The sequence below is a fragment of the Globicephala melas genome, chromosome X (genome assembly GCF_963455315.2).
Source record: "Globicephala melas chromosome X, mGloMel1.2, whole genome shotgun sequence".
In the NCBI taxonomy this organism is placed as follows: domain Eukaryota; kingdom Metazoa; phylum Chordata; class Mammalia; order Artiodactyla; family Delphinidae; genus Globicephala; species Globicephala melas.
This window is the reverse complement of record NC_083335.1, coordinates 46,141,458-46,168,647: the sequence shown is the minus strand read 5'-3', so window position 1 is coordinate 46,168,647 and position 27,190 is coordinate 46,141,458. Positions and strand designations below refer to the sequence as shown.

Sequence of the window (27,190 nt, the reverse complement as noted above, 5' to 3'; positions counted from 1 at the left end):
TAGAATCTTCCCAAGATGTCATTAAGGGACATGAAAGTGAGACTTGACATTGTATGTCTAGGAACAATGCTGAAAAAAATGAAAACGAATTTTATGTTTGTTTCTTCACTGAGTTGAGACTGTTCAATAAACTAGTTGGTTATACATGCCTTTTTTCTTACTGCTTTTTGCTTTTTGAAAAAAGCAAAAGTGTATAATATAATGTTAAAACAAGATATATGCTCCTCAATTTGAAAGTGGTAGTTGTAATAAGAACAGATCAGTTTGCAGCAATATTCACTTTCGGGGCAGAAAGACACACACACGCACACGCACACACACACACACACACACACGTACACACAAGATTCCTTGCACTTTAAAAATATATAACCAACAGTTAAGTTCCTGTGCAAAAGTGGAGTGAAGTTGTCATTGCCTTTCTGACTGGAGACAGGAAGAAGAATTCAAAAGATAGCCTAGCAACAGATGAATTGTCCACTTGTTTCCTGTACTCCAACCATCAGCAACTAAGAGTACCAATTCCCTCACGTACATTTTTATACCTGGTGGTAGGCTGCCACTGTAGCTGTGGTGTGTGACATTTGTTAAAACTACCTGACAGGACTCTCATGACAGCCGTTCTTCAAAAGTTACTTCCATCCCTCCCTTACCTGGTGCCTATGCTAGGCACCAAGGAAGATAAAAGTATACATTTGACCTCATGATGGTGCTCTGGAAGCTCAAACTCTCCATTTTCTCTCCACCACTAGGGTTGTGTTCGTATTTCTTATGAAATGATTAGGTTCATTGCATGGTATCATGTTCTGATATGGCCATCCAGTTGAAGTCCAGAGGTAAGGAGCTAGGTCTTCTGTAACGGAGCTGAATTTATTCCACGTCAGTCAGAGGCTGGTTCTCAGACAGGAAATCAAACCTTGGAAAGCAGGTCTCCCACTGGTCTTTGAAAAAAAAAAAACACCTCTCTTCTCTTTTTGTAATTGTTCTTTTGGAACTAACTTCAAGGATTCTTAAATGTAAATCCACATAGAAGTATATGTATAATTGTTGCTTCATGAATGATTCTGTCTCATTCTTGGCTTTGGCGCTCCAAAAGAAAGCATTTCAATTTCAAGTAGGCCGACATCGACATCGCAAGTTCTTTCCCGCCTTCCACCCATGGTGAGCCCGTTTCACTGACACGGAGGTTGCCAAGCTCCTTCGGCACCTCAGAGACAGATTGTGAGTTCCACAGGTGTCTGTATGTAGCATGATGTTGATGTTGACAGTGTGTGCTCTAGAGCAGGGTTCAGCAAACTTTTTCTGTAAAGGGCCAGATAGTAAATATTTTAGGCCTCGAAGACCAAAAATCTCCGTTACAACTACTCAACTCTGCTGTTGTAGCTTGAAAGCAGCCATAGACCAATACATCCTGAATGAGTATGGCTATGTTACAATAAAAGTTAGGTACTGAAATTTGAATTTGGGGAAATTTTCATGAGGCATGGAAGATTATTCTTCTTTTAGTTAAAAAAAAAAACATTTAATATGTGAAAACCATTCTTATGATGTGGGCTGTACAAACACAGGTGTTAGGCTGCATTTGACCACTGGGGCTATAATTTGCCAACCCCTGCTCTAGAGACATACTCTTGAGGGTCTAAGGCTGGTTCTGTCACCTCTCAACCTTGCGAACTTGAGTGAGTTACTTTACCCAAATATGCCTGTTTCGTTACCTGAAAAATAGGTTGGCGTAGGGATCCAACATCCCTTAGAACAGGGCCTGACATATAGTAAGCTCTCAATAAATGACAGACATTATTACTATTCCTAAGTCCAAAAACATCTTTCTTTTATCTTTTCAGAAAGTCACTGAGATTTACTTTGGCTGATGGTTTTGAATTTATTATCTTTCCACGTTTGTTTTTGCTTAGTTCTCCCTTCACAAGTGTTCCATGCCCTTAGTAAATGATTGATTCTGATAAGACACACAGTATTTCAAAGGTATCCTTGAAATATTGATTATTTAAAATATCGAACGTGAGATATTTTACCAGAGGCATCAACAGTGGTTCTGGTAAGCGTTAACATTCAGGTTTATTCAGGCTTATTTATAGAGTGTAATTTTCTTCTCCCAATCTTCTAGCATATAGGTAGGTAACTGGGGAAAAAATGAATACACATAAACATTACTTTTTAACTACCATTTACTATCAAGCTGTCTTACCGCAGGTGGACTGCCCAAAAGGTGCCTCTGTCCATAAAAGTTCCTTCACTAAGACCACCAGTAGAAATCCATTCAAGTGTGTTAACAGGCAACTCTTTTTTTTTTTTTTTTTTTTGCGGTACGCGGGCCTCTCACTGTTGTGGCTTCTCCCGTTGCGAGGCACAGGCTCTGGACGCGCAGGCTCAGCGGCCATGGCCCACGGGCCCAGCCGCTCCACGGCATGTGGGATCTTCCCGGACCGGGGCACGAACCCGTGTCCCCAGCATCGGCAGGCAGACTCTCAACCACTGTGCCACCAGGGAAGCCCAACAGGCAACTCTTTAAAATGCAAATACATTAGGGAAAGTTAACTCACCAATTTAGCTACTGTGACAGACTTTGAGGTGATACCTACCATGTAGATATTTGGGGAGAAATCACTTTATCCTTTACCATTCATCACTCTGGAGTGGAATATCCATTAGCTTGTGACCCTCTAGTACAATATTTATTTCATGACAAAATGTACCTATAACATTAACCTTCAATTAAAAGTGGTAAGGAATAGTAGTATTCACTATGAAGTTTATCTGAATCTGATAATTCCCTTCACTATAGGAAACTGTTCATTATCTGTTCTGGCAAGGAGATGCGATAACAGAATGAATGAACTCTCTAACCAACATTTTCCTCTATAGTTTTAACTTTAATTGCTCTGAGATTAATTTTGCTTTTTGGTACATACCACTGTGCAAGGCCTCAACCTGGGAGCATAATGTTTTTCTGTTTTGTTTTGCAAATCTTCAAGTGCTGCATAATGTTATTACTAGTCTGCCCCTAGCTCATCCTGTGGTTTCTGGTAATTTCTTCTAAGCTCCTCTGTCCTCTTTTCCCTCTTGAAAGTTTTCTTCTTTTGAACAGGAGCATCTGCCTTCATTATTTCCCTTAGAACTTTATACATTCTATTTATGCCCTCTTTTAATCGCTATGGAATAATATCTTGATTTTTTTAAACACTTTTCGTGGCCCTAAATTACTTCATAGACTATTATCTTAGTTACCATCTGTTGGTTTGTCAAGTCACCATTATCTCCATTCTTCACTCACTTCCAATTAAACTGCAAACTAACAAAAACCTCCCATCAGGTAGAGGCTTTCTAGATGTTTGTGGACTGCAGTAGAAGTTGTTCAGGTTTTTGTCATGTCTTACCTCTTATTGTGTTGAATTATAAGAGCTATTTGTCAGCCCCAGGCCTTCATTTTTTTCAGACCCCAGAGAAGGAATTTTGTTTCCCTCTTTTTTGATAAGTGAGCAGTCTTCTAATTCTGTGTCATCTACAAATCCATATATCTTGCAGCAGGGTCTTAATCTGGCCCGTAATAGGTAGCATGAAAGAGATTGAATCTAACGCTGATTTTTCTTGCCCTCCACTTGTCACTGCCTTCTTATTCTGTCAGCTTCCATTTACCACTGCTTATGACCTTGCTTACAAAACCAGTTTTACTGTTCTTTTACCAATAATGCCAAAATTGACTATTGTACTTTGCCCAGGGTTATATACAGAAAAATATTTGTCACTGCAAATTCAATTGTATTCTTTGCAGAATTTCTCACCCACTCTGGTCTATTTTGCATAATACTGTGAGGCTGATCTTAAATGTCACCTTTATCATGTCATTGCCTTGCTGAAGATCTACCAATGGCCCTTTAGAGGCCCTTTCATCACATTCAAACTTCTTACTTTGATACCCGAGGCCCTTTAGAACTTTGATGCTCTGCTCATGGTTTATCATGTACTCCATGCATATTTGATTTCAGGTGGCCACGCTGATTCAAAACCACCTCAACACATTTTACCCTCTTAAACATTACATGATATGAACAGGCAAAACTAATATACGGCGATAGAAATCAGAGCAGAGATTGCCTTTGAGTGGTGGAGGCAAGAGGCAACTTTCTGAGGATGATGGAAACATTCAGTATCTTCATTGTGGTGGTGGTTACATGGGTTTAGGTACTTGTCAGAATTCATCAAGCTGTACGCAAGATCTGTGCATTACAATATTTGTAAATTTGTACACAGACACATGCACACACACAGAGGAAGTGAGCAAGTAAGCATATGCATGTACACGAGGAGTTAATAAATCTAGACTTTACGAAACTGCAATGAGGTACCACCTCACACCAGTCAGAATGGCCATCATCAAAAAGTCTACAGATAATAAATGCTGGAGAGGGTGTGGAGAAAAGGGAACCCTCCTGCACTGTTGGTGGGAATGTAAATTGGTGCAGCCATTATAGAGAACAGTATGGAGGTTCCTTAAAAAACTAAAAATAGAATTACTGTATGACCCAGCAATCCCACTACTGGGCATATATCTGGAGAAGATTCTAAAAGATACATGCACCCCAGTGTTTGTTGCAGCACTATTTACAATAGCCAAGAGTCAGCCATAAAAAAGAATGAAATAATGCCATTTGCAACAACATGGATGGACCTAGAGATTATCATACTAAGTGAAGTAAGCCAGACAGAGAAAGACAAATATCATATGATATCGATTATATGTAGAACCTAAAAAAAAAAAAAAAGATACAAATGAACTTATTTACAAAACAGGAGTAGACTCACAGACATAGAAAACAAACTTATGGTTAAATAAATTAAATTGTTTTTTTAATTTTTTAAAAAAATCTAGATTTTACTCTCTTTAAACTGGTCACTATTCAACGTTTTAAATATTAATTTTTTTTCAGGGGCTTAACTTAAGCCCTAATTCTTCCATGAGCCTTCCCTACTCTTTTTTTTTGGCTATGCTTTTTAAAATTTATTTTTATTTATTTATTTTTTTGGCTGCGTTGGGTCTTTGTTGTGGTCCATGGGCTTCTCATTGAGGTGGCTTCTCTCGTTGTGGAGCACAGGCTGTAGGTGCACAGGCTTCAGTAGTTGCAGAACGCGGGCTCAGTAGTTGCGGCATGCGGGCCCTAGAGTGCGCAGGCTTCAGTAGTTGAGGCGCACAGGCTCTAGGGCATGCAGGCTTCAGTAGTTATGATGCACAGGCTCAGTAGTTGTGGCTCACGGGCTCTAGAGCACAGGCTCAGTAGTTGTGATGCCCGGGCTTAGTTGCTCTGCAGCATGTGGGATCTTCCCCGACTGGGGATCGAACCCATGTCCTCTGCATTGGCAGGTGGATTCTTAACCACTGAACCACCAGGGAAGTCCCTCCCCTACTGTTTGAACCCATGGAGAACATAGTTTTATTTTTTAAATTATTTAATCTACCTAAGTATTATTTTGTGTGGTAGGGTCCTGCCCTCATTAAGAAGCCTTTTGCTTCTTTTGGTTCCCTTTATTTACTTTTGGGCCATTTTTATTGGTTGATGGCAACTTCTTCAATTTTGAGTGGCTCAGCTTTTCCAGAAAGCCTTAATTATATGATTGAGAATTCAAGGAGGCAATTGTAGTGAATAATGAAGCCATTATGACCAAGTTGTAAGGATCTTAGGGAATGATTTTTATGGTATTGGTTTTACTTTCGTCATTTTTGAGGAATAATGAGCTAGAGTTGGGTGTTAGTTAATGGAAAAGTCCAAGGCACTAGATGTTTAGGTTCCTAGAGGAATAAGGGATATTTAATTAATAATGTTTGATTAAAAAGGAAGAAGAGCTCAGAGTATTTTCAAAATTGTAAAGGGTCAGAGATTTTACTCTTCTTGCATGCCAGCAAGTCAGCTGCCACAGTTTCAGGGATGCCGGCAGAAGACACAAGATTCCTGGTTCAGAGACAAAGAACTGTTATCCACAGCACAGCAAGCAGTGTGAGCTTCATGTTCAAATTGCTTTCCCTTGCCCTCCAACTCCCACAGGGTGATACCAAGGTGGGCCCAGGTGGATGCTAGGCACACAGTGGATTTGTGTTACGTCTGAGGAACCCACGCTTAAAGAACCCAAATCTTTTATAATGGACTGAAAGCAAACCTGTCTGACATCTGCCCTAGAGGGAGATATAATCTGTCTTCAAAGTAAACCTACCCTCTGTTCTGGAGGGAGACACTGTGCCTTCAAGGCCGTTGACTATAAAAAATTCTTGAAAGGATAGTCCAGAACAAAGGTCATCAATGCCTGTGCCCACAAAATATGCAGAAATGTGAGAAACCCATAGGGAATTCCCTCTATATAAGTTTGTGCTAGCCATCGGGGAATAGTCTTGCATAAAAGTGTCATAGAGATCATTAATTTACCTAGTGCTAATTTTAATCTGTGGCATCTCCAAACTCTTCTGGAGAAATGAAGTCGACACAACCCAGGTATGCATTGATGCTGAAAGGTGAAATCAGTGGGCATTCAGGATCCACTGAATGACCAACACTGTTGGAAATATGAAATAGAAGATACAAGCCATGCCTTTCATTTTATCCAAAGATGAGTAGCTCACACAGAGCCCACTGGACTGCACGCAACCCTTCTAGCTCCTTAATACTGTCTGTGATCTAATTTCAGGATGAAAGATTAGAAAGTTGCCTCTGAATTGTTACTTCTCAGACATGCCCGTATGTTACTGTTTTAGTGGCTAAAAAGCATTACCGATTTCTCCTTGATATTCTTTCACTCAGTAAAATAGGTATTGTAAGTTTTAAGAAGACGCATTTTTCTATGTAATTCAATAAGGTTATTCTCTTTTTCAATGAAAAATAAAGCACTTAAAAGATTTTTTTTTTCCTGAGTTTGATCTCATAGACCAAAGGGGGGGAAAAAAATCCAAACAGCTACTCACTACTAATCACATCTAAGTAAGAATTAATGGTTCTGTGAACTTGGAAATTCTAAGTGAACTGTCAACCTCACACAATTCAATCACTGACCAAATTGCAATGAAACTTATTTGAAATGAAGGATAACTTTCAAATGATCCTGTTTGCTTTCATTTTGTTTTAGGAAGACTAACTGAAATATAAATCTATAATATATTCATAAAAGCTTTATTCCTTAAGGTTAAACATTTCATGAAAATTTCTCTGTCCCTTTGAAAGTTATCATGAAGCAAATGAAAAAGTAATGGTGGACTGGTGGACTAAAACTTATATTTCTTTCCTTAAAGGCGTTACTGATGTTTACAAAGACCTGGATTTTTTTTTTTTTTTTTAACAGAACCATCTAGCATATGCCTTCTCAGCAGGAGCAATATCACCCCCAAGGGAATCAATATTGGTTCTTGGAGAGGTGGGAGGAGAAAAATCTTAGATATTACAATGGTTTGTGACCTTCCAAAGGACCACAATACATAAGCAGATATATAGTTATATCTGTAAATATTAATGTGGAGGGGATTAGGAAAAAGATATCTAACAAGGCTCTGTTAAGGGAGGAGGGAACGATAATGGAAGAAAAAAGTTGAGAAACTGATCTGACATAACATTTTTTTAAGTGTTTTCAGATGGCAACCACTAAATTAAGCAAAGGGATTTATTTGTAATTCCTCTCTACTTTATGTCATATTTGTTCTTTTCATCTCTTTAGTCCATAAAAAATATAATAGCTTTAAAGAATTTTAATGAAATGACACCCATAATGTTGTTGTAGATTCTTTTCATGTTTGTATATTATTTATGTAAAATCATAAATCCTCTTTGGTATTCTGTTCTCGTCACTCGTATACAGATATTCATCTTTCTACATAGTCTTCATAATGACTGTTTTTATGAGGATACCTGAGATTCAGTTGTACCGCAGTTCTATTCCGGTTGTACTTCTGTGTCTAAAAAATCCTTCCATGTCTTCTTTGCAGTTCTGCTTCTCCTGACTGCCTATTAAAAACTGAGATCCTCAGGAATTGCATCCTATGCCCCTCCTTCTCATACATCTCAGGGTCATCTCACCGATCTTCCAACAGCACCCTCATCTTTAGCTCCAGCCCAGGCTTCACTCCTGGGTTCCAGATTCATATTTCCATCTTAGTTCCTGGACCAGGGATCAAACCCATGCCCCTGGCAGTGGAAGCACAGAGTCCTAACCACTGGACCGCCAGGGAATTCCCCATATTTCCAACTTCTTACTGGATTTCTCTACTTAGATATTCCTCAAAAAAAATTTTTTTTTCAAACCTGTTTATCCCTTGTCCTCTTGACGCTTTTTCTCCCCATTGATCTCACCCTTCCAGCCAGGTCCTAATGAATGTACTAATACCTTTAAAATATTCCTCCTCTCTATTCACTCTGCTAGCCCTTTAGTTCAGTTCTTTATCTCTTACTTAGACAATTACACTATACTCCTAAACATCTCCCTGCCTTCTGTCATGCCATCCCCAGAGTCATCCTCCATAGTGCTGTCTGACAAGTCTTTCTAAAGTATAAATCTGATCAAGTCACTTCCTATATTGCTTATGGCTGCACTGCCCAATACAGCAGCCACGAGCCACGTATAGCTGTTGAGTGCTTGAAATGTAGCTAATCTGAAGTGAAGGATGAAATAAAAACATGTTAGGTTTCTGAAACTTGCTCTAATAAAAGGAATGTAAAATATATAATTTTTGTATATATTGAGTTAAATATTAATATATTAAAATGCATTTCACCTCTTTCTTTTTTAGTTTTTAAATATGGCTACTAGAAAACTTAAAATTATTTAGGTGGTTCACATTTGTGACCTGCATTATATATCTGTTGGAGAGTGCTGGCTTATAAGATAGTGCTCAAACCCATATCATCATGTTAAAAAATCAAATTCAACTGAGTAAATTTTAAAGAGCTAATTGGATTTATTCAATGAATCATAAATTGTGCAGCATCTCATCTAGTAAATAGAAAGGAGCTCCAAAGAGCTGTACAAAATGGAAGACTTTTATAGGCAGAAGGAAGCAAGACAAGGAAGTTCTTCTAGCAAAGAGTGGATTGTTCAGACAAGGTTACCTTCCTTTGTGGGACAGTGGGGGGTCTATCAGGTAGATTTCCTTACTAGTGTTGACCAGGAAATTCCAGATTGAGTGGTTAAGATTACATTCCTGGGAAAGACTGAAACTGCAGTTAGGTTAAGTATCAAGTCTCTGGTTGGTGATGTGAGTCTTAGCACAAGTGACTCCATTTTGGGCCTGTTGTCTCTTTTTTAACAACAGAATTATGATGTTTCATCATCTGGCCATCACTTGCCTAGTTCATTTCATCTTCTTCTAGCTGTCATGCAAAGATTGATCTGGGTTCATACCTGGGCTCCTCCACATGCCAGCTGTGCAATCTGGAACAAGATGCTTAAACTCTCTAAGTTTCACTATACCCAGCTGAAAAACAGAGATAGTTCCTGCTTCAATACGTTGTTGGGAGGATTATAAGATATAACCAATATGGGAATTCCCTGGCGGTCCAGTGGTTTAGACTCAGCGCTTTCACCGCTGTAGGCCCGGGTATGATCCCTGGTCGAGGAACTAAGGTCCCACAAGCCACGTGGTGTAGCCAAAAAAAAAAAAAAAAAAAGATATAACCAGTGTGAAGTGCGTACTGCATAAAATTTAATTCTCCCAGATACATTCCAGCCACGCCAGACTTCCTTCATTTCCTCTTTTCTTTCCATTGTAAAGAGCAGGTCATGGTTCAGATGTGTCTGCAGCCTTAATATTCCTAAAAGTGCACAATCCTCTTTCCCTATTTAGTCACTGAGGTTCTACTTTCCCTTTATTTTTCCCGTTTTCACCAAATATTATACCTGAGAACCTCTGTGTTTCCTTTTATTTTTTCACTCAATATCCTGTCCTAAAGAAGTCATTTTAAAAAGAATAAATGATTGTAACTTTGAGGAAATCTCAAGTCAAATGAAGAGCATAATCAAAAGAGATTTTAGCTTATTCTTGCCCCATAAGAAAATATTTTTTTCCCTGTGATCTGACACCCCACAGTCAATTCTTTAAACAAAGTAGGATTTAAATTTCACTTTGGAGTAACATCAGAAATAATTTCTTCTCCCTCACTGCCCCCCTTTTCTTTTCTTAAACCTCCTGCCTACAAGTGTCCTCTACCCCAGACCCACACACTTAGCTACCACTCAAATTAACCACCTGGCGAGGGTCCTTTTCATCAGTGAGGCCTGTTGAGAAGAGGGTCCTCAGCTCACTGTGGATCATCCACAGCTTCGCAGAGAGTTTCTGGCAATGGACACCTTGTCCTAGCAAATCTTAAAAGTATTTTTAACAGCCAGAATTGTCAAAGATAAGAGTAGGGTGAAATGTTTTATATACGTTTCCGTTAGGAATTTCCATGAACATCTCTGAGTACTCCACTCACAGGAAAAGTTTAGAAACACAACAGCATTCTAAAAGGGGTGATGAGACTCTGGCTAATGTCTCTCAAATGTAAAATGTGGACTTTCAGATGATGTGGTCACCTTTGCCTTCTGCAATGTCAGTGTTTCAAAATGGGTAAAGGATATGGATTAGATAGGAACTGAATGCAAGTGTGTTTTGCAAATAGTGTCTTTTAAGATAACCGCAGATGATGGTTGAATGCTTAAGGTATTAATACAATCAGTATTTAACCTTGTGTAACTCCGCTTCATCAAATCACGCCCTGCACGTTGATTGCATTAAGCCGGGTCAGTGGTTTCTTGCTTAGGAATATCTTATAAGAATCTGAACAGGAAGGCAGCAGTAGCTGATCAGCTACTGTTTATTTGCATACTGAGCATGTCATCAATAATACAAAAGACAAGGTCTTTAAGTTGAAAGAACAGTGGGATTGGCATGAATTTTGCTTAATGGTGCGTAATAAGCAAAGTAGTCTGTGGTGCCAGAAACTGACAGGATCCATTATGTTAAAACAGATATATGTCTTTAATTTAGGGGTATTATGTAAATCTGACAGGAGTTTTTCCCTTTATTTTCCTGTAGTTTAACTTTAATTGCTCCAAGATTAATTCCAATTTCTCCCTTCCTCCAGAGGGTGATGAGACAGGCGTGATGGATAATCTTCTAGAAGCCCTGCAATCAGGTGCAGCATTCCGAGACCGCAGAAAGCGGATTCCAAGGAATCCAGGTAAGAGCCATTCCAGCTCACATGGTATTATAGAATGTAAGTGCTCAGAGCCAAGTACCAAAAATAACCCAAAAGCCGAAAACAACCTTTCTCATGAAAAAAATGTTTTTAAACAGTTGATCTCAGTTCATGTGTGAAATCTCAGCAGGCTTCTATATCTACGTGATCACAAGTTTCAACTTGGTAAAAGCATCTTCAAATAACTGTAGGCTTTGCAAAAAAAATTTAGAAGCAAGGATTCCTGCTGTGTTTCATATTAAACATTTTTAATTGTGATTTTATGAACATGTGGTTTGAGTAGAAGATGGTTTAAAACCATAAATGTAATTAAATCATTCCAAGTAATTAGCCCTAATGATGTCACGTTAGCTATTTACAGGTAAGGAAACTGAGATAATGCTCCTTTCCAGAGGCCATTTTGGCTTTGCAGTCCATTGTCCATTCTCCATGTTACTAAAGAGAGGACAGGCACAGATGATCCAAGATCCCCAAAAGTCCCAAAATGTTGGAACCCCCTTTTTTTGCTTGTTTGATTAGTAACAAAGCCACACTATGAAAATCGATCTCGGAGGAAGAAAAAACATAAAAGAAGCAGCACAACCTCACTCACTCAAGTGGACCCAGAAAGTTGTCTGCCTTTTCTCTTCATACCCTATGACTGAAGTAAATAATAGCTCCTCTCAGAATAATCCAAGTAGGCTGAGCTATCCATCTCCTCTAAGGAAATTTTTATATTTTTAATTCCTATCTTTCTTGAAGTAGAGGGAGAAACTAGGTGTGTTGACTGTAAAAGCTCTCTTCATGGGCTGTAGAGCTATACGGAGACATAAATGAAAAAAGGAAAATTAATAGTAAACGTGGAAACTCTACTTCATTTAGATTAGTAAGATTTGCCATGAATAGCCTACAATTCAAAAATATCCTGTGTTTAGAATAGAAACGATCACATTTTATTAAAATGGTAATTGGTACCTCTCAAAACCATTGTACTCCAACAAACCAGTGAAAGAAATGGAGCCCAGAGCAGAATGGTCCAGAAAAGCTTTTGGCAATGGTGAAATTCATGGTGGAAGACAATATAAGTTATATTTCATCTTTTTCATATTTGAGTGAATCCCGATGGGTACATTAGCCTGAAGGTTAGATTTGGTTGAGAGGACAAGAGTGTTTTGGTTGGAGTGTAAGACCGCTTTGTGTGGATGAAAACATTGCAGATGGCCTACAGAAAGAGTGGAAGACTGCAGGAAGGAAACTTAACATCTATATTTATATGTCCATATTTTTTACAGTAATGGTGCATGGCAGAATGTTAGGAGCACTACTAATCTGTCCTCAATCTTTACCTGTAAAATGAGAATATTCTATCATGCTACCAGAGGCCCGTGCCACCTTTTAAGGAAAATAGAAACCTTCCCTGCTCTTTCTTGAACAGTCAGAGCATTAATAGGCAGTGGAAGCAAACTGAAATAATTTTTCTATCAATTCTGTTCTCTGTTAAGCAGCTGATAAGTAAAAACATGTTATTCTGTGCCATAAAAGAACTGCCATCATCTTTCTAGGCTGTTTATTTTTAAAATACATTTGCTAAGGCCCCTGTCTGACTAGTCTCACACCTCATACTGACTCTAGAACGACTGTACTGAGAGAAAGAGATCATTCCATGGGGTTTCTGTGAGTTTGGTACTCAAGGGAATATAGTGTTGTCAACTGTGAAACACCAAGAATATATTCACAAACTGCATAATTTTTTAGTACTGATTCCAAGTAATCTAAATTGGGACCTCTTTTGCTTTGTAGTTGGAGGGCCTCCATGAACACGTAGGGTCAAAAATATCAGCGCACTTATCCCTGGCAGTCATTCCAAGTGGCAGCAGCCAATGCAAATGTCTAGCGGTAAGAAGAAACTAGAAGGCAGACGGTGGCAGTGATTGGTAAAGCATCTTGGACATCAGTAGAAGTACTTGAAGGGACGGGGAGGGGAAGACAGGCACAGAGTTAGCAAGTCTGCCAAAAACTCTCCTGTCTGCTTCCCTCTTTCTAAAAACGACAGAACTAGGGGGCTTTTCCAGATTTCCTCGCTGTTTCTGCCTCTCTTAGCTAAGATCATCCTTTCCTGCTGGCCTCCTTTTGTTTTCACTTTCCTAGGCACCTTATTTGGTTCCTTTCCAAGATCCCATTGACTTTCTATTGCTACACTTTCCCTGTTTAACCCCAGCATCCTTGCTCCTGTCCAGAAACCTCTACTTCACCATGATGAGATAAAAGCAGAAAAATCAAATTATAAAGAAGGCTGTTTTCTCCAAGTAAAGTCGTATCAGAGCAAATAGTCAAAATATCTGAAATCAGAGTGAACCACAGACAGCAAAGAGGTACTGCTCTGCTTGCCAACCCCATTATCATTGCTTACAGATGGACACCCCGGCATGTAAAATACAGAGGCCTACAATTGTGCTTCTAATTGCAGTGTTTTCAATTGCATATTTAAACAAAATCAGGTGAGTCTGTATTCTTCATTAGAAAATCAGAATATTAATAAATGGTATGATTAGTTACCGACATTGCAAATCTTCCACAGTGAGCCGACGTTCCCCTCCCCAAGAAGAACTCATATTAGTTAACTCAGAAGGAGCTCCCAAATATTGCCTCCAGCCCATTCAGCTGAGTGTGTTATTTCAGTTAAGGGCACCAAAACCATTTTAAGGGAGACGATCATATCAGCAGTGTTATTGAAAATATAAATAACTGGTATAGCATGGGCCCCAGCCAATCAGAACGTGCACAGGCAATAAGTAGCCACTATGGCTGCTACTGGCTGTATTGCCCAGATTATGGCTGTGCTAGTGTCAAACTTGAAGCTTAGGAAATGAGCCCCTAAACATTTATTCATGCATTGGACCTCTGTTCTGTGAAAGGTACTATGCTGGACATGATGGCAGATGCAGAAATAATTAAGTTTTCCTTCGTTATAAGACCCTTGTGTCTTATAGGAAAGATAAAAAAGACAGAAAGACTACAGGATAAGGCAGATGATAAGGGGCATTATACACCAGGTGTTAATAACATACTGTGTGAGTTCTGAGGAGGGAAATATTGTACCATATTGATCTATCAGAAAAAAAATCATGGAGAAAAAGGCTTTGAAGGATGAGTATGGATTTCAGCAGTAGGAGTTGGAGGTGGAGATAGTGGGCATTTGAGTCAAATGAAACATCATTAAGACTTTAGAAAGTGCAAAGCATTTTGGGAGAATGGCAAATGGTACAGCTAGTAAGAAAATAGGTTATATAACGTGTAAAAGTATGGAGATAATTCTGGAAAAGTGGGTTGTTACCCCATCATACAGTGCTTGAATAAGAGACTAAGGTGTTCGCATATCATTCTTTAGGCAATGGGAGTATATTGTTTTTAGCAGTGGAAGAATATGATCAAAGCTCTATATTAGGACATTTAATCTATAGGAATGTAGGTGATGAATTAGTCATATTCTTAGTCATATGACTAATTCTTAGTCAAAAGGAGATAATTTAGGGGAAGGGGAGTAGCCAGGAGTCAAGGATAATCCTAGGGTTTTGACTTTGATTAGCTGGGAGGACAGTTGGGTTATGAGAGAAAACTATTAAGATCAGGAAAAAGGAATAGTGATAGAAGACAAATTCAGTTTTGGGCAAGTGAAACTGAAAGTGATAGCAGAGCATTGAGGTCAAGATGTCCAGAACTTTCTTGGAAATATGAGTGTAGATTTCATCACAAGAGGTTGAGTTTGTGAGATTTCTGGTTATACTTTGGAAATGGAAGAGATTATAAGAGAGATTATTAAGCAAAAAGAGATCCAAAACCACAACCTTGAAAATGCCTCCCCTTTGGGGCTAAAAGTAGAACTAGCAGAGAAGATAGACCAGGAGCAGTTGGGTATGTAGGAGGCCAATCAAGACATTATTATTCTAGAAGCAAAGGAAGGCAGAAAAGTGGGCATTTTCAATAATGGCATATGCTACAGTGGAATCAAAAAGGATAAAGACCAATGATTTGCCATTTGGGAGCTTTCTAGTGACATTTTAAGAGCATCTTTTCAATATTGGAATGGAATTGGGATCCAGAATGCAGGGACTCAGCAGTGAGTAGATGGTGAGGCTCTAGGGGTAGACAGTATTCATTCAACAATGAAACAATTCTATTGGATGCCCCCTGGGCATCACGTGCTGGATTGGGTACTGAGGATGCAACACCAAAGAGGACTCTTGCCTCAAGGTGCTCACGTACCATTTGGGAAAACATGAATATAATCCACGTGATACAAGTGCAGTGCAAGAAACTAACATAACATTTCAAATCAACTATACTTCAATTAAAAAAATTTTTTTTAATTAAAAAATGCAATGCAATCTTATATGTGCCATAATGAGGTAGGAATCGTGTGCTCGTGCAGCACAGGACATAGGGTAACTCCCCGCATCCCCTCCCCTCTCATCTTTATATTCCCTAGAATATGGACTACACTTTCTAGAAGTTTGGTTTGCGAAAGGAGCATCTCAGTTTTCCTTAATTATCTAGGATGGATTTATCATCTATAAATTTGGCCAAATCTTTCTGGACCCTCTTTGTTACAGCCTGTGTTAGCACTTAAGGTAATAAGTCCCATATGTTTACAATCTACTTTGTAAAGAATTGCCCATCAGTATTCCCGACTTTGTCATTATAAGATCAAAGGTAAGCTTTGGAGGAAAAAGAAACACATAACGAAAAACCTTGCAGGAGTAAAAACCACACTTAAAATATTAATACACAATGCCACATCTGTTTTCTTTCTGAATAGCTACAGATACTTAGAACATGCTTCTTCTCTTTGAACCAACTCCACCTCTTCCTTCTTTGCCCACTGTAAGTATAAACAGGCTTCTCGGCAATAGATAGATATCTAACTTAGCTATTTTGGCTCTGACTAGATTTTGATATATAGTTCTAGACATTAAAAACACACACACACAAGAAAAGCATTATGAAGAAGTGAAAGCAGGAAACAAAAGAAATGTACTTTGGTTTTAGAACCACTCATGGCAACCAAGAAAACTAAATTTGAAAAAAACAGAAGAAACTCTGGAGACACATGATCCTACTTTTATGAATCAGCAAGATAAAAGTCTGAATGAGAAGGTATAATTTACCATTTGAGAACAGAGAGGAGACAAGAAACAATGATATTCAACAGAGGAAAAAAACCAAACTCTAAGTATTAGGAAAAGTATTTTCGTAGCAAAACAAAATCCACATTTTCTTGGGCCTCTCTACCTCACAGTAACCACTGTTCCTTCACTTTCACCTATAATACCATTCATTTCCCTGCCTGCTGTTTGCTATAGCAACCGACACTCTCCTGCCTTCACGATGCCGCTGTGAGAGGTCAGTGGCAAAGTGGGAAGAAATGCCTCTCTCTTCCTTGAGTGTGACACTCCACCTATGTACAGTGTGACACTCCACCAAGGTACCAAGATAATATACTACTTAAGCATCAAGGTCTTACAGACATTTTTAGAAAAACAGCTTTCAGGTTTAAGTTATAGCCCTCTTGATCTCCATAGGATTTGGCCCCATACAGCAAGGCCCAAAGACAAGCCCATGTAGTATTCAGTATCCTCCTCCTGTTTTGATGACCAGGGTCTGTTGGGGTTTTACGTTTGTTTTTCTTTTATTATTTTTACTAGGTCAAGCTGGTCATTCATTCTAAGCTGTTTACTTCTTTCTCCCTGTGGAAGAGTTCTTTCACTTGAGCCTCCTCAGTCTCTGTTTCTAAGTGTTAGAATCTTAGAATAGCCAACTAAACCCCATTTTGTCTATACTACAGTTATTAGATTGGAATGTGCAGTTCAAATTTAGTAAAAAATGACATTATGCAAACAAACACACAGCATTCATCCAACTATTTAGCTATTTATTTATTTATTATTATATATTTTTGTGGTGCGCGGGCCTCTCACTGCTGTGGCCTCTCCCGTTGCGGAGCACAGGCTCCGGATGCGCAGGCTCAGCAGCCATGGCTCACGGACCCAGCCACTCCGCGGCATGTGGGATCCTCCCGGACCGGGGCACGAACCCATGTCCCCTGTATCGGCAGGCGGACTCTCAACCACTCTGCCACCAGGGAAGCCCCTATTTATTGATCAAATAGTAGGGGCCAGGCAACAGTGCTAGGACCCTGGAGGTCAAAGATGGATAAAGCATGGGTCTTGCCCTCAAGAACTCAGTGGCTCATGGGAAAGACAGAATTATACATAATGTAAATGCTATGATATAAGTAGGTACAAAGTGCTAAAAGAGGAATAAACTGCCTGGAGAATTCAACAAAGTTTTCATGATGAAAGTGGCATTTGAACTGTTTTGAAGGATGAATAGTAGTTTGTCTGGAGAACAGGGGGAATGGTGGCAAATACATGCAATGGAGACATGGAAGGGAACAGTGGTAATGATGAAAAGTTTGTTGCAACAAAAAGCCAACACACACACACACACACACACACACACACACACACACACACACACACACACACATGAAAGCAAGCGGGGTTGAGACTGGAGATAACCAATTTGGGGAACATTTGCATGTATATGATTATAGAAACCTTGGGATCACCCAGGAAGAGTATGTCCAATGAGAGGTAAAGGCCAAGACTAGTGCCTTTGGGAATTACAATATTTAGGTGGAAAATAGAGGAATCAACAAAGGGCACTGAGAAAAAAAGAATAGTCAGAAAGGGAAGAAGAGAAACAGCAAAAAGTGATGCCTGGAAGACCGAGGTTAGAGAGAATTTCAGAATGGAGAAAGTCAGCAAGGTCACATCCTGCAGAAAGTTAAGTAAGTAGAATGATGACTGAAAATAGACCAGTGGGTTTGTCAGCTAGCAGGTAACAGCTGTCCTTTTCCCGAGCAGTTTCAGTAGAATGGTGAGGGCCAAGAGGGAGGATTTAATGGATTAAAGAACAAAGAATGTCTTTTGTTCCTTAAGTGCTGGCGCTTGAAGGAAAGAAAGGAGTTAGAGAATGAAAAGATAAATTGAATCTCTTCTAGAGATTCTGACAGGAAACTCTAGATGCTTTCAAGGGTCTTGAATGGCATTGCCAATCATAAATTATGCCTGGTTTTCCTTCCAAATATAGGACACTTTTCCCTCTTAATTCAACTGTATTTATTGAGCATATACTATGTGATGTACTTAAAATACTTTAGCATGCTTGGCGTTTTACAGTTAACAAAGCACTTTCTCATCTGTTGTGTGTATGTGATTCATAGCCATCTAGTAATGCGGAGTTCTGTTTGCATAAGTTAAAATGAAGGACATTTATGGCTCATACAGAGAGTTTAGCTGGTGGGGGGTGGAGGTGGGGAAGGAGACAGAAGGATCAAATAATCCTCAGGCCAGCCAATCAGTGTTCTCAGGAGCATTAGCTCGGTTACCTCTTGGCAATAACTAGAGGGTGAATTCTAGGATCTTGGTGAAATGATCAACATTTAGGTGACAGTTAAAAATACGAAAGCAGGTAAAATAATCTGGGGAAAATGAGTAGAGCAGCGGGCAAAGGGAAAACCCTGGAGAAAACAAACATTTGTGACACTGGTTCTCAGCCCTGGCTACACACTGGAATCACTTTGAGGTCCTTCTAAAAAATACCCATGTCCAGTTCCTCTCTGAAGCAATCAAATCCAAATCTATGGAGTCAGAATCTGAGCAATAGTATATTTTAAAATTAATTCAGATATACACTACCAAATATTAAAAAGATAAACAACAAACACCTACTGTATAGCACAGGGCACCGTATTCAATATCTCATAATAGCCTATAATGGAAAATAATCTGAAAAAGAAGAAATATGTGTGTAATTGAATCACTTTGCTTTACATCTCAAACCAACACAACATTGTAAATCAACTGTACTTCAATTAAAAAAAAAGTTACTCAGGCGATTTTAATGTGTCACAAAAGTTGACAACCACCAATTTATGGGACTAGCTCAGAAACCGAAGCACATAAAAGATAGCATGAAGGGGTTTGTTCTGGAGGAGTGGGGAGAAAAAAGCTAGTGTGGTATCGCTGAGGCCAAAGGAATAGAGCTTTTCAAAGAGTAAGTGCTGAATAGCATCAGATGTAGCCAGGAGGACCAATAAAGTAAGGATTGGAAAGGATCCAGTGGATTTAACTGTTAGGAATTCATTGGTGACCTTAGCAGAAACAGTTTTAGGAGAGTGTGTTTGGACGGGGGTGAGAGTGAGGCAGATGCCTTGAGTTCTAAAATGCTATTCGTTTTTAAGGCCACTTAATTTAGTGTCTTTTATTTTCATCACTTCATGTGAATCTTATGATGAAGTGTGTACGTGTAGTAGTTACTTAATTTTTGTTTTTTTCTTTTTCTTTACGGAAATTAAATTTTACTTTCAGGACAGACACATACATGTATTGATTAATAAGACATAGGTTTGCATTAGGGAGGCTAGAAACAAGATTGCTATGTAGTCTATCCTTGATTATTCTTTGACAACTAGAGAACAAATTGAACACAGACCATTTATGCCCTATTTATATGCAAAATTGTTCTAAGCAAGCACTGATGATGTTCTCTATAGAAATTTCAATCACTTTGCTTGTCTGTTTTCCTACACAATATAATCAGCTCTGCTGCAGATTTCTTCACTGGTGATCTCTGCAAGCTAGTAAGAGATAAGGTCAATTTCAGTTGATTTTTATGAGAATATGAATTTAACAGGCTTCCTTTAGATATTGGAATATGGGATAAGTTCGGACAAGCAATTATTATGCAGCAGTAAATTTCTCTTGGTAGTTTTAATTCCATGTCAAGAATTCGCAGACATGCTAATGTTGGTAGCTAAGCTCCCATAACCACCTGCTTATTTACAAACCTTCAGTTCAGGAATAAATCGTTGGGACCCTATATGTCGGGTGCGTGATACCGCTCTAACATGAGCAGACACTCTGTGCATCTATAACTATATTAAATGACAAGGTATTTATCAGACTGTCATAAGTATCTTAAATTTTCTAGAAAACTAATTGCTTTCAAAACTAAAGGGAAATAATTGTTCTAATTGGTGGTTGTAATGATAGGCTTATTTCTCTCATATGGACTCGGTAGTATATTATTGAAAATTTTCCTAAACGGGGATAAGAAATGATAAACTCTGCTTCCTGTCCAGCTGAATTCCATCTGCTGCCCCAATGGCCAAAGGCAGCTAGATTCACCTGCACATGAATGTACTCCCTACCCATCTCCCAGTTTTAATGAAATCTTTGGATATACCTCTCCTGTGTATTATGATTTGAACCTTACTCCTGGTAGTTTCTTTCCTTGTGTCCATTAAAGTGAGAGGAGCTGAAGGAGAAGGAAGGAAGAAGGCAGTGGGTACCTAGGGCTCTATAATACCCTTCTGAGATTCAAGTTCTTCCATTATTCATTGGTATTTTTTGCATTTGCGAAAGGATGAGCCCAGATACCTTGAACCTAATATTGTGCTTCACCTATTCCAGGAAGCCTTTTAAGGTTATGCTCAATGTCAACTCTCTTAAAGATATTGATGATACAAAGTATTAAAATACGGCAAGGTTTATAACTATATTTCACTATTAAAAGATTGTGATATATATTTTAGTACCTAGCACATACCTCAGTATAGTGTATACTCTTGATAACTGCTTGTTGAACACTTCACAATTATCAAAAAAAAAACATTGAATCTACATGAAAGCCTTTTCAATGTATTGTACCTAAAGCTATCTCTTAAGTTTGAAATTTGGAGGATGAGGAAATAGAAATTCCATTCTACATCATTGTAAATGGAATTCCATTAAATCTGAGTTTATTTTATGGGCAAGCTCGAATGTCCTATGTATGTTACCTTCACATGACCTTTTCTACTCAGTAATGTTTAGGCTTGACAAGTGAAGAAAAATGCTGAGTTTTTTTTGTTGTTGTTTTTTTTTTTCGCGGTACGCGGGCCTCTCACTGTTGTGGCCTCTCCCGCTGCGGAGCACAGGCTCCGGACGCACAGGCTCAGCGGCCATGGCTCACAGGCCTAGCCACTCCACGGCATGTGGGATCTTCCCGGACCGGGGCACGAACCCGTGTCCCCTGCATCGGCAGGCGGACTCTCAACCACTGCACCACCAGGGAAGCTCAATGCTGAGTTTTTATAAAAACGAAATATAACTATATGCCATTTCTCTTATTCTTACATCCATTGTACTTGCATTTGACTGCTGCCTCTTTGTCATTCTCAACTCAGATCATGGTTTGTTCTATTCCTATGACTTAGAGGGCAAAATTCCTAAGTACTACTAGAGAAAATACAGGAAAAGTAGATTGACAACAGCCTTTTAAGTTTTACATATCTTCTCATCAGTCTTTGCAAATATGTCCTATAAGACAGGGGAGGTGGACGGGAGTTAGTGAATCTCTTTAGAATAACATTAAATAGTAATTGTTTTTCCAGTTTTCTCACAGATTTACTCAGGAGGACCAATCTTTCTGAAATTTAAGGGGTTTTATCTAGTACGTAGGGGTATTCTAGGGATTTGAACTGTTTGTTTCAGAGACTTTCTAGAATCCAGGATGGTATTTTCCCTTTCCACTTGGGAAGGTTTTAGCTTGAGATTTCTGGGGTTACTGGTCTGTTCTATTGTTTGTCTTGCATAGATGTAGTATACAGCAAGCAATACAGTACTCTCTGGACAATGAACAGGTTTTTTTTTTTTTTTTTTTTTTTTTCATGTCATACATTATTCACCACTCTGCAGTGGTTTCAGAAAGCCAATGCATATCCTGGACACAAAGAAACGAAAAAACACAAAAACAAGGATATGATTTTCATATTGTTGTTTGGAAAGTTAATACTGTTGGGCATGGATTTCATCTTTCTTGCACAGTTAGAATTCCTGTTAGACTTTTAGCAGCCTTATAGCTATTAATCAAAAGTGTACATGTTTATTGTGTTTCCTAATAAACTGATAGATTATCTTCAAATATTTGGAGTTAACCTGTGAAGGGAAATTTGTACCAGGAGGGATAAGCGGTATGGCTTTGTGTGGATAGGCCAGTGTTTATTTTAGTTATGTTTGTGACTTCATCTCAGTCATCTATATCAGTACTATTTTATGTGACAGAGATCATGAGAGATGACTGTGCTTTGTGCATAATATTTGTAGATTTTATTTTATTATCATATCAACAGATAATTGGAATCAAACATAAACATTTTTGAATTGAAAAGAAAAAAGACTCTTTAAAAAACTTTTCTAGTATGTAGATTTCATTTTAAGGTCCAAATTGAACTCTCATGCACATGTAGAGAACATTAAAACACGTTCAGTTAATAGTCCTAAAAACCCACAACATGGAGGCACCAAGTGCCTTCCTTAGTGACTGGGGTAATGGTCCAAGATAGAAAATAAATTTAGAAATGAAGTTCCAACATAATGAACTTCTAGGAAATTATTAGAGGATATTTTAAATGTTGAATTCAGGGTGGTAGCAGATTGGGAAGGGCAAATGGGAAGAAAAGTATCACATCTAGAAATTTAAATATTTTTTTTCAGTTGCCATAAATAGTATTGATCAGTTTGCATGGCTCATTTAGAACTGAAACTTCCTGGCAGAGGAAGATGCAAAGCACTGAAAAAGGATTATGGTCAAGTTGAATGGTGTCCACACAGATTCTTTGCATTATAAATTATCCTTATGCTTCCAGTTTCTTAACTTTTTTCCCACTTACCATGCTTTGCGCTCCTGGGGCCTTTGGTACACCACTTTCCTCACTTCCCTTCTGCTGCTTCAGAAGAATCCTGTTTTATCAATTTATCTCCCTCACAACACTGTTTCCCACCTCCATTGTCCCAATCTGATTTTCCACACGCTAGCCTTGGAAAAGAAAAACTAGGGGGAGGAAATGGGGGAATATAAGTATATCAGCATTGTTTGAAGTCTATTTTATTTCTCTTAAATCTCAGCATTGTCTCTTTTATGAAAACAAAGACCACTGACAATACTTATTGTTCCAAATAAATCCTCTCTTACTTTATGCCAAATTGTTCCTGATCTTGGTGGCAGGGAGGGGTCAACGAAGGACATTTCAAAGGGACAGGGAAACGTTCCTGGATGGACTCTTGGCTCCCAACCGTTTTGGAATTATGATGTCACTGCTGCTGAAATTTATAAGTACTCCTGATAGTGAGGAAAGCATCAAGTAGACAATAAACCTTAATAAATTACATAATACATAAATTATTTCACCAATTAGTATAGACAATTGTGAAATGACTACATGATTTTTTGCTTTCAAAAAGTATACACTCTTAAAAAGAAAACCGAAAATACCTTTTCATAAAAATTCCTCAAATCACAATGCACTGTTATTTACAGCTTGACAGGTATGAATGTCTTCAATGAAAAGGAAGATGTTCGGGATTTCAATGAGTAGTTTAGCAGGTTTAGTATTTTTTTATTTTTGTCTCTCTACATTCATTCAAATAAAATATTAGATTTTACTGGAACAGGTCATAATTAAGTTCTACTCTAAGGAGATTTCTTTATTATTAAGGCACATAAAACAAAACTTTCTTAAAAAAGCACTTTTCTTATAAGCTAATATGTTAAAATTTTTTCTCTAATATCTTGAAAACGTACGCCTCCATTCATTTAATTTTTTCCTTAACTTGAGGACTAACTCCAGTAAAAGAAAGACTGTACAGTGTGTGTGCTTATCTGTTTACCTAAACCCAAGTGTGGCCCTTGGAAAGTAGCACCTCTTATCAATCGTGATTGTTTTCATCAAATCATGCAAAAACGTTTTTGTTATGCATTATGCATAATTTATCCAACTACTACTTAACTTCTATTCTTGACCATTAAATAGGTTTTGTTACCCTCGTTGATTTGGCTATAGAAGTTAAATGTGGCAATTTTTTTTTTTTAGTGGAAAAGAAGCTCCATTTTGAAGTACCCATTCTTTTGTCTTTTCTGAGCTCTATAACATGTGGTACATGTCCTGGCATAATTGAAGGTAAAAAGGGTAGTGATTGGGCAGAATTCATCACAGAATTTCACTTCCTAACTGTGCATCCAAATCTGCTTTTGTACCAATTAGCTATGACCTTTTATTCTAGCCTTAAGGTATGAGATTACTAGAGGCAACCATTTCTGAAATATTTTCTTTCTGATAGTAGTTTAAGCAAATTTCCTTGCAGTGCTGACTCTTTTTCAGGGCGGTCCCCGCCCCCCGTGTGCTGCTGCTTTCCACTAAGCTGCTAAATCTTTCGCAGAGGAAATAAACGTAATGTTTCTGGAAACGTGAAGAGCTTGTGCCCTTTTCTGAGTGTCCTACTTAAGAAATATTGCAGCTGCAGTGGCATTATGTGCCTTCGTTTCTTTCTGTTTCTCTCTGCGGGGAAATTCCTGCTTTAAGGTAGACCCACGCTCTTTTATTTCTGGAATTTTCCTCTTCTCAATGATGTGAAAACTTCAGTCGCGTTTTTAAAGCACATTGTTTCTTTGTCAACTTATTTCACATCAGTTGACCATGCAGCTTGTAGGAATTATGGGGACATATGGGTTTATGGGTAAGAGGGTCTAAATGAATACTTATAAATCCATCTTTTCTATTAGAGAAATAACCCAAAGCAAGAGCTCTCTGAACGCAGCCATAATAACACGATCTTTAGAGATGACGCACATTGCATTACCTATGTATGTGATACGGGGAACATCTCCACAGCCCATAAAACGTCAGAAATGCAGCTAAAATGAAAACAAACCCCTGGTACATTTTCACGGTGCTTCAATCATAGGACAACATTGCTGCCAAGTGAAAAGGTCCCATTTGACTTGCATTTGGGGCAGAGAATGAGAGAACTTTGCTAAGGTTGCCTTGTTTATTCCCCTTCCTCCAAAGCATTTCTTTTATGTGATTCCTCCACTTTCCCACCCACTTGTCATTTTATTTGTTTTCAATGTGAATAGCATACTATTTATGACATGGTCACTGCTTTTGAAGTTCACTTTCCAGAGCTTTAAGTTTTATTGAGAAGATGATAATTTTCTAAAAAAAATTTAAAAATAGGTTATCGGGCTTCCCTGGTGGCGCAGTGGTTGAGAGTCCACCTGCCAATGCAGGGGACACGGGTTTGTGCCCCGGTTCGGGAAGGTCCCACATGCTGCAGAGCAGCTGGGCCTGTGAGCCGTGGCCGCTGAGCCTGCATGTCCGGAGCCTGTGCTCCGCAACGGGAGAGGCCACAGCAGTGAGAGCCCTGTGTACTACAAAAAAAAAAAAAAAAAAAAAAAAAAAAATAGGTTATCAAACAAATTAGTTAAATCCCACTCAAATAATAGAAGGAGGCAAACTTGACATTCAACTTTGACATCTAATTTGAATCTTTTGTGCATGCTGTTCTGAAAGCTCCTACCACTTGTTAAATTTGAATGGGAGAGAACAAAACAGAGATAGTAGAATATTACTTCTTTTTCACTACCTTTAAATTAATTGTAGATTACACGGAACCATATCTTCATTATTAAAGTGAGAAATTCAATAAGTACTCTAAAGTGTTCTACTCTTCTAACTCCTTTGATAATGTCAAGATTCTGCATCAGAAGAGCAAGGGAATTAATATTTTGTTATGGTTAAAATGTTTTTTTCTTTCTTAACTAACAAACTTAAAAATTCTTTTTTCTCACATTTATGATTCTTCTTAGGCTAATTGAAACAGAATTCACATGGGTAATTTATATTACTGACTGCCTGCCGCTTAAACATTCATGGAAGGAAAAATCAAGTTGTGGAATAAAAAGAAATAAGCCTAAAAAAAAAAAAAGAAATAAGCCTGCTTTGAAAAGATGATATTAACAATTTTAGTAGTTTATATTTTCTTAAATAAGGTAGTTTTGAAACATGTAAGTACGTGAAGCTGGAAATGAATCTTCCTTATTCTAGCTGGTTATGATTCATGGTTAGCACTGGTGCAAGCTGGTAATTTACAAACCTCATAGATTTTTACTGCTCTTTGTACCCCTATGTGTCAGCTGTACAAATGATAAAATAATAATCAAAGGACTGATGGTCAGTATAATAGCTATTGTGCTCTAGATGTCTTTTATGCTTTGACATTAAATGTCTTTCTTGCCTTGGTATCTACTTTTCAAAAATCTACTACCCATTCCTGATACTATTTAACTGGGGTTATTAGTCCTTTGACAGTACTGCATGCTATTGACAGTATCTTTTAATTTGCTTAATTTCCTGACATTTTCTATGTAAATGTTTTACATTGGGATTTTTAAATGCCAGATTTGTGCTTAAAATAGAAAAGCCCTCCACTAATAAGATTTAGTCATATCACCTAAGTACTACAGAGTTGTCCCAGATGTAAAGAGGGGGAGATAAAGAAGGGATCACAGATAATAAATTTGCCCTGCTTTCTCCACAAAGTTATTACAGCAAGCCTTAAGTCTCAGCTTTTATTGATAAATATAAATATGGGTTATGTAAGGAAAGCCTATGCCTGTTTAAAATAGCATTCAAATCTGGTTTTAGTCATTGTGTTGGGCCAAACTGCTCCATAAGCTGTCCCAAGGCAATCTGAAAACATGTATTTGTTGCATAATCTGTTTTTATTGCATATGTATTTTATTTTATGATTTTGTAATTAAAGTAATAAAACTAAATAATATTTCCTGGCTAACTAGCAGGTAAACAACTTGACACAATATAAATGTATTTTATTTGTGAAACAACTGATGGTCATTCCAAAGCAAGATTGTTGGGGAGGGGTGGGAGAAGGTAGGATTTTCAATTGGTTACCAGGCTTTTAACAAAACAATTCCTATTATAACCCTAGAGAATTTCATCTGCCTAAATCCCCACTCAGATGACAAGCAAGGAGTGAGAGCTGTAGTCAGAGGAACAAAGGATAAGGGGACCCATATCTGAATGA

General features: G+C 38.2%; 1 protein-coding gene across 1 annotated transcript in view; it reads left to right on the top strand.

Moving 5' to 3' along the window:
* DIAPH2 (diaphanous related formin 2) overlaps nt 1–27,190 on the top strand; it is an 887,427-nt gene that overhangs the window by 710,137 nt on the left and 150,100 nt on the right. The window contains exon 27 of the mRNA XM_060292429.1: nt 11,109–11,204. Coding sequence (XP_060148412.1) covers nt 11,109–11,204 — 96 coding nt within the window. The remainder of the gene's footprint in view (nt 1–11,108; nt 11,205–27,190) is intronic.